General features: G+C 40.0%; 1 protein-coding gene across 1 annotated transcript in view; it reads left to right on the top strand.

The window, feature by feature from the left end:
• LOC107097931 (hyaluronan and proteoglycan link protein 4-like) overlaps positions 1-14,868 on the top strand; it is a 24,604-nt gene extending 9,736 nt beyond the window's left edge. The window contains exons 3-7 of the mRNA XM_015395293.1: positions 621-810; positions 943-1,115; positions 1,218-1,333; positions 3,649-3,835; positions 13,876-14,868. Coding sequence (XP_015250779.1) covers positions 621-810; positions 943-1,115; positions 1,218-1,333; positions 3,649-3,835; positions 13,876-14,267 — 1,058 coding nt within the window. The 3' untranslated portion in view covers positions 14,268-14,868. The remainder of the gene's footprint in view (positions 1-620; positions 811-942; positions 1,116-1,217; positions 1,334-3,648; positions 3,836-13,875) is intronic.
• The last annotated feature ends 3,489 nt before the right edge of the window (positions 14,869-18,357 follow it).

The following is an 18,357-nucleotide window of genomic DNA, read 5'->3' as shown; positions in this document are numbered from 1 at the left end:
TAGTCCGTTAAATAATATGTTGCTGTCATTATTTTTAACATCTCTAGTGATGCTGCTATTATTCACATATCCATTACTGTAAAAATGTCCACAGCTGTTCTCCAGATGCAGTGTATTTATATTATAAAACACTGTACAGTACAATACTCTTTTTGTTTGATTTTCCCACCTGTTATTTTTATGCACTTTTCTAAGGTCCCCATGGTGTGACCGCTTCTATTATAACCTTTGCTGCTGTAACACCACAATTTCCCATATGTGGGACAATAAAGGGATTTCTATTCTATTCTATTCTATTCTAGTTAAGACCTGCATAGGGAGGGGTGATTTTGTTGATATGGGTTTATCATTTAAACCCAAGTGGGTTCCATCCGAGAAGCTCATTGTAAGCCTGGGCACATTAGCTTAGCTATAGAACCTACTGAGAAATCACAGCACCTCCTTTCTATATCAAATACTAACATTTAAGAAATCATGCCATTGGGTATGGCATGATTTAAAAATGTTAAATGGAATTTGAAACCGAGAAGTAAAATTATATGTAACATAGCAATTCTGTGTAAAAACATGAAAATAAAACTGAAGAAAAACATTGAGCTTTCTGTTCTGTCTTTCCCCAGAGGACGAGACTGGAGCTGTGATTGTGCAGACAGCTCCTGGTAAGGTGGTGACACATCGGGGTGGCTCCATCACTCTGCCCTGCAGATTTCATCATGAGCCAGAGGACACAGATCCTGCTCGCATCCGGATCAAATGGACTAAAGTGACCGATGCTCTGCAGTTTGAGGATGTCTTTGTTGCACTTGGAAAGTAAATACCAGCATTCTTTATAATTAAAATATATTTTCATGTTTAAATAGCATCAAATGATACATTTAATTCCTTTCAAATATTCAATGCAACATAAAAACAATAACTGGTTGATCTTGGGGCTTTCTCCAGGCAACAGCGTGTGTTTGGATCATACCGTGGACGTGTGTTTTTGGAACAGGCAGGACCAGGCGATGCTTCAGTTATCATCCAAAACGTCACACTGGAGGACTATGGGCGCTACGAGTGTGAGGTCACCAATGACATGGAGGATGATACAGGATTTGTGAACCTTGACTTAGAAGGTCAAGGATCAGTTTTACATCCTACTGAGATTTTTCATTAAATAAACATTCATCATCTTACAGCATTTCACTTCATAGAAATTGTGGTTGTTTCACCTGCAGGTGTGGTCTTTCCCTACTACCCCCGAGAGGGACGCTACAAGCTGAACTACCATCAGGCTGAGGATGCCTGCAAAGACCAGGATGCGATTCTGGCATCTCATTCACAGCTGCATAAAGTGAGTTCACAAACTACTGTTTGATTGAAGAGCAAAAAAACTTTGTTAGTAATGTTTCCATGCAATCAATGAAGATAGGAATGATTCCCCTTTCCTAATGTCTGTACGGCCACTAGAATTGATTGCATCCAATGGTTTTCTTTAGTCCACATCCTCTCTCATCAATAACCTGGAGCATGTATCTCCAACTCCAGTGTCTGAGACCCACTGAAACCCTTTGACTTATCATTTTTACAGCAAACTATTTAAAAGAACTGCTCATAGCCAAGCCTCTGTAGATCTTGAATGCATGCAGGGTAAAAACTTTAGTAATTAAATTTAGTGGTACTGGAACAGGAATGCATTTCCACATTGTAGAAAAGTCTCTGTTGCAGGAGTGGAAAACATTGACCTAGACCTGACTTTGAGAGCTAAACCACCCTTTTAGGGGTTGAAAAAAATGTTACATATAGTGACACTAAGATAAGAACATCACAAATGGTTCACAATTATCACAAAATACAAAAACACAGAAGCCTAAAACATCTTCTGTCATTGAAATCTATATTCAATGTTTCTGCTAAGATCTGATATAATTTTCTGCCTACCTGCAGCCAGGTAACTTGGTTTGTTATAGACAACTTTTATGTGCAGTCGGGCTAGAAATCTTTGGTAATCCTTGTTTTTTTACTAAAAGTAGCATTTTACACTAGTTCATGAAAAACTAGGAAGATTTTCTTGTAATATTACTTAGTCTGCATCCGTGGAGGCCTTCTCTGCACCTGCAGGGTTTTTCTCCAATGCCTTAACCTCCTGGCTGATTGAATGTGTAATCATTCTGTAGGATCTTATACTCACAGTGCTTGTCGTCACTAGATTATGACTAGTTAGAGTAACATGATGCATCTGATCAGATAACCCTGGCTGACATCACATTATTTTCATGCATAACAGATTAGTTGCTGTACATTTATGTCTATGATGGTAAGATAAAAGAGTGAACTTGGAAGAGTGTTGGTACAGCAACATAACTTTTCCCCATTATGCACCAATAGGAAAAGAAGCTACAATAGAGACACATCGAATCGAATACTAGGGATGTGAACATAAAATAACAATGAAATGAATATTTTAAAACCCAACAAACCATATATGAGAAACCATATATGTTTCCATCATGTTTTAGAGTGGTTGAAAAAGGTAGGATATGATTGCAAAATATAGTTTATGGTTTACAGAGATTGGTCTAAAAATGAAAAACTAGTAAGTGAGCAGCAGCTGCGTCGGTAAAGCTGCCTTGTTAATGACATAGGCCCAAAGAAAAGACAAAATGGTTTAAGATGAAAGAAAGGGAACAGGAGTTGACATAACCATTTGATATAACCAAGGTGCAGGGAGTAACCTCTGAATGTATAACATGTCACAACATGAAGCAAATGGGGAGCAAATGTCCACACCAGGTATCACAGTTCACTCAAGCACGTGAAAATTGGAGAATAAAAAACAACAACACATTGCTTGTTCCATTCAGTCTGGATTACAGCTTCTGCATTCACATTAAAGCCTCAGATTTTTCTTGTTAAATGATACTATGGTACCAGCAACGTATAGCAGCAGGTTCTCAACACACACATTGTTTTTTTTTTAATTAGGGAGACAGGAAGGAAGGAAGGAAGGAAGGAAGGAAGGAAGGAAGGAAGGAAGGAAGGAAGGAAGGAAGGAAGGAAGGAAGGAAGGAAGGAAGGAAGGAAAAGTATTTCTGAAATTATTTTAATTATTTTAATCTTTAATTATTTTATCAGAGGTATACTGAAAAATAACATTTCCGAAACTATTTTTCTCAAATAAAACTAATTCAAGCTACTAAATACTGCAATTCTGCAACATAAAGCTTTCCATTCAAAAACAAAAAGACGGATCAAACTCATTTTCTATGTTTTCTGTCATATTAAAAAATATCTAATCAAGAAGCAGGTGTTATTTTTGTACAGAAATTATTGACACAAATTCAAACCATTTCCAAGGCCAGTTTTATACTGACCATTTTATAATTTGCAAAACATATTGACAGACTAAAATTGAAATACTCAATTGAACAAAGTAAAAAAAATGTTTTTAAACACATTATCGTCGTAATTAAAAAATAGCTAATATCACTTTAAAGCACAGTGCACCTACCTACTTATTTCAAATTCTCCCTCTGAATGCAACAAAGCTGCAGGTGATTAAGTGCTAGAGTAATGGAGCCATCAAAATGCAATAAATTAAATTCCCTCTCTTAGTGTAATATCTTTAATCCTTCACATTGACCCACTGGCCTACATCATACTCAACAGGCCTGGTTGGAAGGACTGGATTGGTGTAATGCCGGATGGCTGGAGGACGGCTCAGTCCAGTATCCCATCTCTCATCCAAGAGACCAATGTGGCCGCAAGGACAACCCGGCTGGTGTTCGCAACTATGGTTACAGGCACAAGGAAGATGAGCGCTATGATGCCTTCTGCTTTACCTCTAAGCTCAATGGTGAGATGAATCAGTGCACATGCTTTAGATCTTGGCAGCTCATCAGGCTGATCACAAACGTCAGTATATCTGACCCAACTAGTATGAGTCGCTGTGTCTGACTGGAGCAGAGCAAAATGTTGTCAGAAATGGCTTGCTATGCTACCGTACTGAAAGAGGGGTGTTGGATGAAGGGGGAGTGAGACTTATTTCTTTTGATCTCTGCCTGTGATCTTGGATGCCTAAGGCCACTGAATTTAAATCAGACCCCGTCCTGCAAGGGACACAGTGTCCTCTGGGTGCAAGGTTTGCCTTTCATCTCCCAGAGCTTTCATTTAAATGACATACCCAAAGAGAGTCTGAACACAGTCCTCTCAGGTTCATACACCCAAACACAGTTTAAACGGCCAAAGACTGGGTTCACACTCGCTCAATCAAAGGCCGCACAGACCTGTGGGGGTCCATGACACGACACACATTTGAAAAGGGAAATGGTCTATGATAAAAACATTTATAGTTGCTTGGGGAATCTCTGCACATCTAGATAAAAAAATATTGGCAAATGTTATTTTTGAATGAAGAAAAGCTTTAAGGTTTACCAGATTCACCTTACTAGTAAACAGGCACATTAAACATCCCTCTGGGTTATTAAAGAAATTATACAAGTTTGTCTGGCTCTCATTTATTTGCAATGATTAAGCATACAATGCATTTTCAAAAAAATGATACTCCTTAAAATGTGGGAGCAGATATGAGGTTTTAGACTAGAGATGCATTGATCTGATAATTGATTGGATATCGGCTTTAATATTGACTAATAGGCTGGATTTGATATCGGTAATTGGATATCAGAGATCCAACCAGTGCACTTTACAAGGAACCTTTACTTCATTCTTTTCACTGATTATTTGTTAATAAATAATATAAAGTACATTTATATCTGTGTTCATATCTTACCTCTTTTTAAACAATTTTCAGGCTTAAGCCTTCACTCACATGGCAGATATTTATTTTTTTATTACAGGAACAAAGCATAATAGTAGCATTTCTGTAAATAAGAGTGCCAACTTTTCACCTACAGTTCCCATATATTTTCAAGAACAAAGAACACACACAGAACACCTCCAGTAGTAAAATATAGTGACAGATATACACATACGCAAACATACACACCTCCAGAGGAGAAAGAACAACAGGAAAAAGATAAAATAAACAACTAGATAAATAAATAAAAGTAATAATAAAAGAATGAATAAATGGGGGGGAGCTGGGTGCAGGGGGGGGGGGTCACATTTCTACATTGAAACAACAAACTCAATTAATGGTTGCCATTTAGAGTAGAATTTGTTCAAGTTACCAGTTTTCGAATATCTAATTTTCTCCACCTTCAAAAAGGACATGACCTCCTTTATCCACATTGTAGTGGATGGGGCTATAGCTGATTTCCAGTTAAGGAGAAGGTGACGCCTCGTGATCACAGAGGTAAAAGCTATCACTTCCAACTCTCTTACGGAGGATCTACCATATTGCTCCGGGAGACCAAAGATACCAGTATGTGCTGAAGCATCAATAGTTCTTGAAAGTACAATGGACATAGTGTGAAAGTAAACTTGCCAAAAAATTGTGAGTGAGCAGAGCATGTAAAAAACATGAGTGTAAGATTGCAGGGTGAACTTCCACATCGATCGCAAACATCCACCATATTTGAGAATAACTTTGCCAGCCTGGTTTTTTAATAATGACATCTGAATACTACCTTGAACTGTATCAAACTCAGGCGGGCGCATATAAAAGTTTTGTGAATCGCTGTCAGGGCCACCTCCCAACAATACTCATCAAAAACCAGCCCCAGTTCATGCTCCCAAGCTCTCTTAGTGTTTCTAGTTAGAAAGATGTCATATGACCGAATCGAGTTGTATATCTTTGAATTTAAAGACCTTTGCAAGGGGTTAAGTTGCATAAGTTCACCCCACAATTGCTCAGGTGGCAGGTGAGGGAAGTTGGGAAATAAGGAAAACTACAATCCTTCCTTATAAAAATCCTTGAAACATTTTTGTCCCTTATCTTGCTAAGAAGAGAGGGTCGGTCAGTAGTAGCGGGTGTAAGCACTGGGTTTTTCAGAAGTGGGGTTAAGACTATAGGGCCTGTAAATTTAAACTGTTTCCTAAACTGAAATCCTATTCTCAAAGTATCTACAACTATGGGGTTGTTGGTATGGCCAGATGGATTTACGGAGGTTGGACCTGTCTGTAAAGCCAAAAGTGAGGCTGAGGGACATGAGTGTGCTTCCAGTTGACACCATAGTAAATCAACTGAATTAGACCAGAAAACAATTTTAGTTAAGTTAGCTGCCCAGTAATAACGTTGACAATTGTGTAAGCAGAGGCCACCACAAAATTTACAGTTCTGAAGTATTTTTAGTCTTACTCTGGGTGATTTGCTGTTACATAAAAAGTGAGCTATAGCCGAATCCACTTATTAAAAAAAAACTTCTTGGTAAGAATACAGGTAGATTTATGAAGAGAAATAGAAATTTTGGCAAGATTTTCATCTTAACAGTACTTATTCTCCCAATCAGAGAGAGTGGGAGGGACCCCCATTTTTGATTTTTTTTTTTTAATGTCCGCAAAGAGTGAAAGAAATCTGTGAAAGAACTTAACAATGGTAGGGAGGGGTTCTAATGGATCAGTGACATACAAAAGCAAATCATCTGCGTATAATGATAGTTTTAGTTCTGCATGACACCAGACGATCACACCAACACCAGGAGACGTTCTTGGAAAAATACTCAAAGGCTCTATTGCAAGTGCAAGCAAGAGGGGCGACAGAGGGCAGCCCTGTCTACAACCTCTGTTTAAAAAGAAATATCCGGATTGGTTGTTATTGGTAATAATACTGGCACATAGCAGTGTGTAGTGAAGACGCACCTATGATATAAATTTTTTCCCTATTCCAAATTTAGTTAAAACAGTAAATGGGTAACTCCATTCAACCCGATCAAACGCCTTTTCAGCATTGATTGATATAACAACCTTGGGTGCAACTGTAGTCTCCCTTGAATAAACAATATTTAACCCTTTAAAGCCCGATCCAAGAATAAAATAACACAGAAAATTACTTTTTTTTTGGTTTGAAGTCCTTATTTGGCCTTTTAACAAAATATGTAAAAAGAAAAAACAGAAATACATTTTTGATATTAATTATTTATTACTATGTGATAAGTCAAGATTATTTTTTGTGTAGTCTTCTGCCCTCTCTTATCAGGTATATCTGATTGTGTACAATAGGATTTTGAGCAAAGTTTTAACCAGTAAATTATGCAAAAGGTGTCAGACGCAAAACATTTCAGAAACAGTATGTATCAAATATGATACATTTGGCATTACAGGGTTAACAAGGTGCAAACATTGTAATAAAGTTGTCGCCCCTTTATGAAGTCAGTCTGCTCCTTGGAGATCATTCTTGGTAGAACTCGATCAAGTCTCAGGGCCAGGGCCTTCGCAACAATTTTTGTGTCCACGTTCATTAATGATATCGGCCTATAGGAGATACAAAGGTTGGGATCCTTGTCCTTCTTTAACCCTTTATAGGGCACTAAGTGAAATACGTTGAAAACCAAAATTTCAAGCCAATAATCTAACCTTATTACCTTTGGGATGTTAAAAAAATATTGATATTTTGGAGTCAAAAATGTATGTCAATGTAATAACAAGAAACACCAACTTGCCTGAATATATTAAGAAAAATTCATGAAAAACACTGAGACTAAAAGAAACATTTTTCTTGGTACTACATAAACTTAGACACTTTAATGCTGATACTTGCACATACATACTTGCACTTTTAGAGTATAAACCTTAAAATAATTGTTTATTTAGGCTTATAAATTTTTTTAATTTACTTTTTAACTTTTCTCTTAGGTTTTTTCCCTTTTTTCTTGAATTCTTTACTTTTTTTTTTCAATTTAATTTACAGTAGGTAATATATCATTCAAGGGCTTATCTAATTGGTCAAATGCAAAAATAAGATGTACAGCCATGTAGCAGAATCTTTGCTGAATGGCTGCATATAGATCTTGTGCTTCTAGACCTAACTGAAAGACAGGGGGGACTCTATTTTTAAGGGGTATACAGGTGATCAAAAATGGTCATTTACGCTATAAAGGGTTAAGAGAACACTGATAGAAGGCTGTCTTAGCGAGGGGGGATGGAACCAAGTGAGAGAGACTCAACATAGACAGAATGAAGCAAGGGTTTTAGCCATTGATGACTGGGTTCGGACATATTTAGAACAATCTAACTGAGGATTAATAGTACAATTTATGTCCCCTCCAAAAATCAAAACACAATTATTCAGAGAAGGAAGAATTTCAATTAACCTTTTCATGAAACATGCATCGCCAGAATTAGGAGCATATACATTAACTACTAGGGTAGGTACATTGAATAGGGTACCTAACACTATCAGAAATCTGCCGTCTCTGTCTGGGTTGGTTTTGGTCAATGTAAATGGTACAGATTTACCTATTAAAATGGCAACCCATCTAGCCTTAGAATTAAAACTAGAATGGAATACCTCAGCCACCCATGGACACTTAAGTCTGAACTGGTCTTTATTTCTCATGTGGGTCTCCTGTAAAAATATAATGTCAGGTTTCAAATGCTTTAAATGGTAAAACACCCTACTGTACACCGCTTGACAGCACCCCCTAAACCTCGAATATTCCAGGTGATAAATCTTAAACCTGAGTTGTTCATATTAGCCATAGGAAATTTGAGTTAACACTGATAAGGTAACTTGGTTTCGCCCCCATGCACCCGGTGTCATGATCTAGCAGGATTTCTAGCCCAGATGCAGAACTCACGGACACAGAAGCAGGGTTAAAGTCCAGTAATTATTGAAAACACACAGGGTTCTGCCCTGGAAGGCAGAGAGGACAGAGCAGGTTAGGTTCTGGTACAGGTGACAGGTTCAGACTTACAGGTTTTCAGGTTTAAGACAGGCAGGGTGGCTCAGGCTTGCTACCATGGAAAGGACAACAATCCGGCTCAGAGGGAAGCTCTCACTCAGCTTATATAGGGAGAGCTCTTTAATCAGCAGATGGGGATCAGCTGCTTCTAATGAGCACCAGCTCTCAGGAGAAGATCCAAGGCGCCCTCTGGTGGGCAAGCCTCTGGATCCCAACCGACAACAGAACCCCTCAGAAAGGGATCCACATCGCCCTCTGGAGGGCAGACCTCTGGATCCCAACAGACAACAGAAGCCCACAGAAAGGGATCCACGTCGCCCTCTGGAGGGCAAACCTCTGGATCCCAACAGTACCCCCCCCTTAAGGGCGGATACCAGACGCCCAAAAACAAAAAAACCCGGGGGCAAGACAGAGTTGCAGGTGGCCGGCCGTGGGACCGGCAGCAGGGCAGAGTCTCAGATGGCCGGCCGTGGAAATGGAGCTGAGGTAGACGCTCCGGAGGCCGGCCGCGGGACCGGAGTCTCAGAAGCTGCAGGGGCCTTGGAGGAGAACGCCATCCCAGCTTCTGCAGGAAGCTCCGAGGAGGACGCCGTCTCCGCTCCAGCAGGAAGCTCCGAGGAGGACGCCGCCTCCGCTTCTGCAGGAAGCTCCGAGGAGGGAGCCGCCTCCGCTTCTGCTGCTCTGCAACAGGCTCAGACAGGGCCGCCCACTGCGGCTCCGAATCAGGAACTGAAGAGGCCGCCGATTGCGGCTCCACAACAGGAGCAGAGGAGGCCACCGACTGTGGCTCCACAGGAACACAGGAGGCCACCGATTGCGGCTCCGAATCAGGAGCAGAGGAGGCCACCGACTGTGGCTCCGCAGGAACACAGGAGGCCGCCGATTGCGGCTCTGGATCAGGAACACAGTAGGCCACCGACTGTGGCTCCACTTCAGGAACACCGGAAACCACCGACTGTGGTTCCGAATCAGGAATGCAGGAGGCCCTCCCTAGCGGTTCAGCTTCAGGAACGGGGGAAACCACCGACTGTGGTTCCACTTCAGGAGTCTCTGGATGACACAGAGCAGGCTCAGGGGTCTGTGCCTTATATGAGTGGCTCCACTCACATCAAATCAAACTATGCAAAACTGAAATCATTGAAATGTGCATTACAGCCATCACTGTCACAAGTCACTTAGAATTCGCCAGAGTAAAGAAAAGCCTGGCTGCAACTATACTTACATTCAAACCAGAATTTACCTTTAAGGTGACGGAGCCAGTTTTTATTTAATCTGGAGTATTTTCACAAAGGCAGTCGCCTCCGTAGGTGAAGTAAACTCTCCTGGGATGTCTCCTCTGGGGATGCGGAGACGGGCTGGATACAGAAGCCCAAACCTTATGTCCAGAACCTCTCTGAGCTGGCGTCTGACGTCGCTGAAGGCTGCACAGGATTTTGAGATCTGAGCGGTAAAAAGATGGAAATTGTAGAATTCCCCCAGCTTTACCGACTGCTGGCCTCTGGCACGTCGCAGGATACCCGCGCAGTCTGTGTTATAATGTAAACGGTAGTCCTATGCTCCTAATGTTATTACGCAGAGACCTTGACTCCAAGTCTTCGCATTTCCTGTTGAGAGCGAGAACCTGTGCCGAAAGCCTGTCCAAACTGCTCTTGAGTGAAACCACATCATCAGCAACATCATGAAGACAGCGGTCCCTCCATGTCTGCAACCGTCCCCCTTGATGCATCCACTTCCAACCTGATAGCTGCAATGCTAGCGCTTAGCTCAGTCTTCACGCCGTACAGCTCCCACTTACTCTGAGTCAGATTATTTGTTAACGCTGTCTCCAATTGTGTCTTGAAAATGACTGCCATCTCTTCATGAAGTGTAACAAGGAGTTCAGCCTGAGAGTCCGGGTGACATACGTTCCGGGGTGTGAAAGAACAAGCGAAGGTGGCCTAGAACTAGCAGGCTGAGGTGGACCAGGCCTTGCCACCTTATTTGTTGAATTATTAGTATTCGGCTAGTATTGGGCTTTGGAGGAATTTTGAGCTGTCGTAAAGTCATTGTTAAGATTTAGAGGGCAGGAAAAGCACACGAAAAAGCTCAAATGCACCTTGTAAAAAAATAGTCTGTGGGAGCTCCCTACAACACGTCTTACTTCATCAATCCCAAAACCCGAAACACATGGCAGATATATAGTTAATTCAATTAACAGTTCAATTAGATCAATACCTCTCAGCCTAGGTATCGGATTGGATCAGAACAAATTGGATCAGTGCATCCCTATTTTAGAATAAGTAAATACTGTGGAGGAGTATGGAACGGTATTGAACTGTACGATTCTGCAAGGTTTTAACCCATCATGTGACCTGTGACGTATCTTGGGTTCATGATAGCCTGCTGTGTTTGTCTGTGTCAGCAGACTGTGTCTGTGTTAGCTTTCCTTTTCAACATTTAATCTCTACTTCATTATTTGATCCCAATTATACCTTCCTACGGCCACAATGACCTGCACAGCAACATTTTTTATAATTATCATGCCACTCCTACTAATATTGTGATTGCCATCAATGTGAATACACAACTGACTCAGTAAGGCAATATGTCATGTCATACTATTAGCCTAAGTTGTAACACCTCAGAGGTTTCCTAGAGAAAGTTATTTAACAAAGAGCGTTTGGAAGACCAAGGAACTGGTTAAATTGTGAAAGGATAGAGTTGCAGCCTGTTATCAGGCAGTGTAAAGCAGAACCTTAACTCTCAACCCTAAATGGATTAACTCCTAAACTATACCTGGCACCTCTGGGCTTACCTAAACATCCTAGCACTGAAAGGCCCCATCTGAAATCTGGAGGGACTCCTTTCTTGCTGCAGCACCCAGACTGGATTCCTTTGGGTGGCTATACAGAGAGGTAGAGAGGAGTTACTTTTGTATATTCCCTAAACAATTATTTATGTAAACTCAGATATTTACATAAATCTGCGTTTACTGCGACACATACACAGACGACCTGGTTTCTGAGCAAAAACCAGGCTTAGCAGCTGGATTATTGTTAAACTATGCATTCCTTTTCTCCAGACCACCTGCTGGCTACTCTTTTATTACAATGGTTCATACAAACTTGGTTCTGGATTCTAGTTTTTTTTAATTTATTATATATTGATTCTAACTTTTCTGATCCTGATTCATCCTAGAAATGAACATGAAGTTGGGATAAGAGTTGGCATATTCCTAGCCTTAGAAATTGATACATCAAGCTTTTGATGTCTGTTGGAGAGCAGCTCAAATGGACATTAACCTTACCAGTTTATTCTTCCTAAAATCAACATACATTTATTGAAAAATAAAAAATAAAAACTCATGCAGCATTTAAATAGCATCCTTGTTTTGAAAACCATGGATTTAAATTTGTCATGTTGGGTATGGGGATCAAACCCAAATGCAGAACACACCACGGAGACAGGGGTAAAAAGTTCAACAGTTTATTTTGAATCACACAAAGTAATCACAGATACTGAATTAGGTCCGGAATGACTTCACAAGGGTTTCTCTGTAGAGAAGGGATAGTTGGGTTAGCCAGAGGTCTGGGGAATCTTGACACCGTCAGATACTGATCTGTACCTGGAGAGATTCAGACTGACGCAGTGAGAGAGGGAACCAGTTGGGTCCAGAGTTTGAGGGTTCAGCAGAGAGCTAGCAGCGGCAGAGCTTGACTTCAGACTTGAGTTCAGACTTTGAATGATCAGCCAAGGTTCTCTCCTGAGAACTGGAACAGACTCAGCTTGAGGTTCTTCAGGTTAGGCTGTCAGGGCAGGCAGGCAGGTCTAGGAAGCAGATAAGACAAAAACAGGTTAGGATCAGATTACTCCTCAGGGTTTAAGAGAATCAGATCAGCAGGCTTGGCTCAGGTTCTGCTAACCATAACTGGCAACACTCTGGCACTGAAGACAGGTCTGGCCGCTGCTTAAGTAGTTGGTCTCCTGATGAGAAGATGAGCCACAGGTGTGCAGGTGGCTCCAGCTCAGGAGACCCAGGGCGCCCTCTGCTGGAGAAAGGTGGCAGAAACCCAGATCCCAACAAAATTAACATGCTTTGTTATTTGTTATGATGGGATTGAAATCATGCATTGTTTTTTTAAATGTCCAAATCGTGATAAAAGTTCCCTATGATTGGTGTTCAAACAGAGCATCCGTTTCTAAGAAATAGATAAGGTTATTTGACAGGGAGCTTGCATGACCGCTTATTGCTTTCCATGTGTGTTAATTACTGTGAACAGTCTGTTGTGGCCAGGAGAGTTTAGCGGTGGCTCAGGCAGATATTGTGTCTCAATCCAGATGGAAAGCATTTTACTGAAAGTCCCCTGAGGAAATATGAGACAATATTCTGTCTCTCTAATAGTCAGCAGTCACATAAACAAGCAGAAAATCAATAGCTGAGCCAAGGATGAGTCTGACATGGATGGTTTCTATTGGCAGGTTTGGTCAGAAACTTAAGGTTCTCACTGGGAAACCTAAGCCGGGTCTAACTCCTAGCTGGCAGCTGCAGGGCCTTGTCACTAAAAGCCGATTGTTCCCCGGTTTAGGTTTGTTATATGTTACATTCATATATATATATATATATACATATATATATGTTTATATAAATATATATATATAGATAGATAGACAGACAGTTAATGCACCTTAATTGCACAGAAAAGACTTGAAAGCTATAAAAGTTGTGTGATCATGCAAAACGTGAGGTGGTCACCTAAAGTGGTAATTACATCATGAAGTTCTTGAATGAGTTTTTAAATTCCCAGTGGAGGCGATAAAGATAGAGAAAAAAATTGAATGAAAGGTTGTGCCTAACTTCCTTTCTCTCTTAGAACTGTTTATTATTTTCCTTTCATTTCACAATTATTGGACGCTTGAGGCTAGTTTGTCACATGGTTGCAACTGGAGATCTGCATAAGAGGTGAAAAGGTTAATTAATAGGTTTTTAATGCTTTTGCGACATGCTGTGTTTGATACCCTAAGAGCCAAAATAGTGACTCTCTAATGCATGGATGAGTTTTCATCCTCTTTTTCACTTGTTTACACAACCTCTCCTCTCTGAATTTACCTGCAGGCGAAGTATACTTCCTGAAACGTTTCAAGAAAGTAAATTATGCAGAGGGTGTGAAGGCGTGCATTCGAGATGGAGCAGCTGTGGCCAAAGTAGGTCAGCTGTATGCAGCGTGGAAGTTCCAGCTCCTGGATCGCTGTGAAGCAGGGTGGCTGGAAGACGGCAGCATTCGGTACCCCATTGTCAACCCTCGCTCTCGTTGTGGAGGTTCCCAGCCAGGGGTCCGACACTTGGGCTTCCCAGACAAAAAGTTTAGACTGTATGGGGTCTACTGCTTCCACAAGTACATGGATGAAACAGCAGGCGGTTCTACAGGGAATGAATCTCAGAAAGAAAATTTGCTAAAGTCGAAGAGAAGCAAGAGTCGCCCAGTGAATGCCACAAATGCTATTTAAAGCCACCACCCAGGGAGCTGAAGGGTGAACTATTTTAGATTTTACTGCGATCACTCCGTCTCCATTCATTGCTCTTAAAGTTAAACACCCACAGACATGAAGAAGTCATCTGCCATTTTAGCAGAGATAAGGACGGCTATGCAAAATGAATGGTGACATCTTTATTAAGGTGATTTTCCTTTTGTCTGCAGTCTGTCGATTATCTGAGGGAGTGTTAGACGGATCCCTCTTCTGGAAAATTACAAGACTAAAAAGCAGCTTAGTATCAGTCATGCACGCAATAAAATCATGCAATTGGCTGGGAATATAGTTGTTTACTTGTGTCAATGATATTTTATAATCTTAAGCCTAAAATCTCCTCTTAGTGAAAATAATGACTCAAGCGTGAAAAATATGATTGTCATACTTCAAATGTGATCACAAAACCTGTTGTAATCTCATCTTAGTAACTGTATGAAGTAAAAATTGCACTAGTTTAAATATAGTTGCACAGATTAAAGAGCTTTAATTTATAGATGCATTTTAGTTGAATAAGCAAGCATGTCTGTTGTGGCTGAGAGATGCTGCTATGGTTGAATTTGCAATAATGAAACTTATGATAGTCAATTATGGTCTAAAGGTTTAAGGCTTCCTTTTAGACTATTAGTATTCTCTTTATTACAGCCAGTGTTTGCAACTTTGCTTCTGAATGTGGTTCTCGAATCAAAAATAAAAGTCCTTAAGTTTGGGACTACTTGATTGACAGCTGGTCTTATCTCATTTTTCCTCAGTAGAAACAAAACAGCACATCAAGGCATACTTGCATGTTCTTTCCTAAGAAAAAATGAACATCTGAAGGCATTGCTAATTTAGAGTTGCAGCTGTGTTAGTATCCTACAGGAATCATCACAAACAAGCAGATTTGTATCCAAGAAAGAGTTTTGGCTTTGTACAGTATAAACAGTTCAAAGTAAACCATCAAACAAATTCACACATTAGAGGGTTATTAGCAAAATGGGCATAAAAATAATCCATAATATATTTTCTGCATCGGGCTGGATTACAGTAGGCCAACACACCATAGACAGCAATTCATTGGCTGCTGTCAACCATTTTCTTAATGCTGATTTGACTGTCTAGAAATCAAACCTAAAGCAGTAATATACATAATGTAGACCATCAGAATCTGTTAAAAAGAAAGCACTGATGATCTGACTCATTTATAGTAGTTAAACCAACACTAAATAACTTTCAAACCTTCAAAAATTATTTTCATAACTTTTTACCTCAACTTACAACTTGCTGAATGACCACCTCTGTCATGGCTAGAGGAGTTATTACCCGGACAGTAAGCGCTACAAAACCAAAGATAAACACAGAGGTGGACGGACTACTCAACTGTAGTACTTGAGTACAAATATTGATGCTCATAGTCAAATCTTACTCAACTGCAAGTAAAAGTAACTCATTCAATCATCTACTCAGGTTAAAGTATTGAAGTACTCACTTTTGAAAATACGTAAGTATTCTACAGGCATGCATTAAAAATTGCTGATGTATTAAAAAATAATAATTAAATGCTCTAATCTAAGTACATTTCTTTATAATTTTCATAGTAATTTTAAAGAACCTTGTAACTTTCAGAAACCACCTAATGTATTAATGCATAGAACCACCTGCTTCAGATTATACATCATCTGGAAAGAAATTCAGCATAAAAACACCATAAAAAAATAACAACAGCTGTTGTGATTATTATTTCTTATTTAAAAACAAACTAAACAGAAAACAGAGTTTTGATTCTCCACACACTTTGACTATGGAATAGATGTTTAAGGCAGAATATATTACCACAGAGAAACTATAGCTCTGATTTTAGAACTCATCCTACTGAACAACTTTAATACACGCTTTAATACATTTATAAACTACAAATGATATCGTCACTGAATTTTTCAAATTTGTGGAACGTCATTAAATCACTAAATCAGTGGCATCCAGATTAAGTCCTAAGTCATTCCAAAAAAATGTAAAGTGATGCTCTGGACTTGGTTTCCGAGTTTGAAGACATTTCGCCTCCCATCCAGGGAGCTTTTTCAATTCAAAATGTCAGGAATAGCATTCATTTCAAGGTTTTATACAGTAGCCCAACAAAGGCTTGTTTTTGTTTTGATAACTTGCTAATTGGAACAGACGAAGGGGTCCAGCCATTTGGAATGGGGGTCATTTGAGTTTTTTTGTTAGTCTGCAATACCCCATACCCAGAGGTGTCGAGTAACGAAGTACAAATACTTTGTTGCTGTACTTACGTACACTTTTTAGGTATCTATACTTTACTCCATTACTTATTTTTCTTCCTACTCCTGACTTCTACTCATTACATTTTCACACAAATATCTATACTTTCTATTCCTTACATTTTTAAAACAAACAATACTCGTTACTCTTGGCTTAGGTTTAATGCAGAGGTCACGGATTAGCGGACCGCGGTCCGGTGTTATGCTAAAAAGTGCATGCCTGCCGAGACATGCACCCCCAGTACGGGTGTTATGAACAACAATAAATCCAAAGATTTTGTCCGAGGTTCGGCTGATTTATTTGTTCTAGTCATGATGGGTTTTAAATGTTTTGCCCAAATGCAGAAACAAACTCAGAGGCAGGGAAAAAGTTTATCAGTTTATTGATGGAGAGTGGCACTCAGGGAGACCAGAACCGGAAACTCTAGAGGGAGATCGGAGTGGTGAGTTCACGGTCCATGGGATTTACAGGCCACAACTGAAAAAAGCCAGTTAAGGAACTCACAGTTGTTGTCTTGTGGTTGCTCCTTGGTTCCTGTTTGTGGGGGTAGTTCGGATAAGACGGTTACTTGCTGTAGGGCAGACAGGCAGACTTGTTGTGGTCCAGAGGAGCAGTGGAGCGGACTGTCAACGAGCATTCATGAAGGGGACTGCAAACAGAAGCGATGAATGATTTCCTGAATCTCAGAGAGACGAATGGGTTCCTTCCACAGCTTGAAGGACCAGGCTTATCCAGTGGATCAGGAGATTATCCTGCCGAAAACCACAAATGAGACAAAGGGTTACATCAGAGGACTCAGAGAGACGTGTCGAGGTGGTGACAGTCTGCTGCTAGAATACTCCTCTGGTGATGACCCAACAAGCCGCAGGTGTGGGTGGAAAACCGGAAGAGGCCCTCCAGGCCAACAGGGGAAAGGCCACCATCTAGTGGATGGATGGAGACACTAAAAAAGGAAACGCAAAAACATTCCCCACAAACAGAAACCTAACATTCATGCGTGTCAGACAGTTATGATGCATTCAGGAGCATGGGACATTTCATACTTACAAGGAAAGAGAGATAAACGGCACAGAACTTAACTCATAGAATAATGCATTTATTCAGAAACAGTGTGGGCTTTCTTTCAATACTGAATGCTCTATAATTGTATTTCTGTTATTTTTTGATTATGCACATCTGCTAGCTTTTTATTCTAAAAATTCTATAATATCACAGCAGAAAATCATCAAAGTTTTTCAAAAGCCTGTTTAAAAGCTCCAAACAAGGCTTCAGATCAGACAGCAACAATTGCAGTGTCATTGATTTCAAGGGCAGAATTAGCATTTTCTGACACTTGTCCTTTAACTACTGATGGATATAAAGGAGTACAGTCATACAAGTGTCAACTCCTCTGAGATTGCAATTTCTAAGTTTTTTTTTTTTTTTTTTTAATTCAATGTATACCATGGATGCATAAATACCTAATTTTATTTATTATTAAATTCTGTGAAAAGTAACAGATTATAATTAAAAATGTCTCCGGACCTTTACTGGTTGTTGATTTTCTTTATTTGTACCCCTGGTTTAATGTTTATAAATATTTATTTCACGTCATGTGCGCCACCCACGCAGATCATTGGCGCCATCCACATCTAGTAAAAAACTAGTGTAATTGAATGAGTCATATAACACAAACACTCATTGGTTAGCTAAAGCAAATCATCATCAGCAAGCAGGTGTTCTTCAAACTGTAAACGCGAATGGTCTATGCCAAGCTACAATGTTGGATTCAGAAAAAGATGTTGAAATTAGAGGTGGGCGATACAGGGAATTT

Source organism: Cyprinodon variegatus, unplaced genomic scaffold (assembly GCF_000732505.1).
Source record: "Cyprinodon variegatus isolate N-32 unplaced genomic scaffold, C_variegatus-1.0 Scaffold735, whole genome shotgun sequence".
NCBI lineage: Eukaryota > Metazoa > Chordata > Actinopteri > Cyprinodontiformes > Cyprinodontidae > Cyprinodon > Cyprinodon variegatus.
Note: the sequence above shows the minus strand (reverse complement) of the source record. Positions and strands in the feature narration are given on the sequence as shown.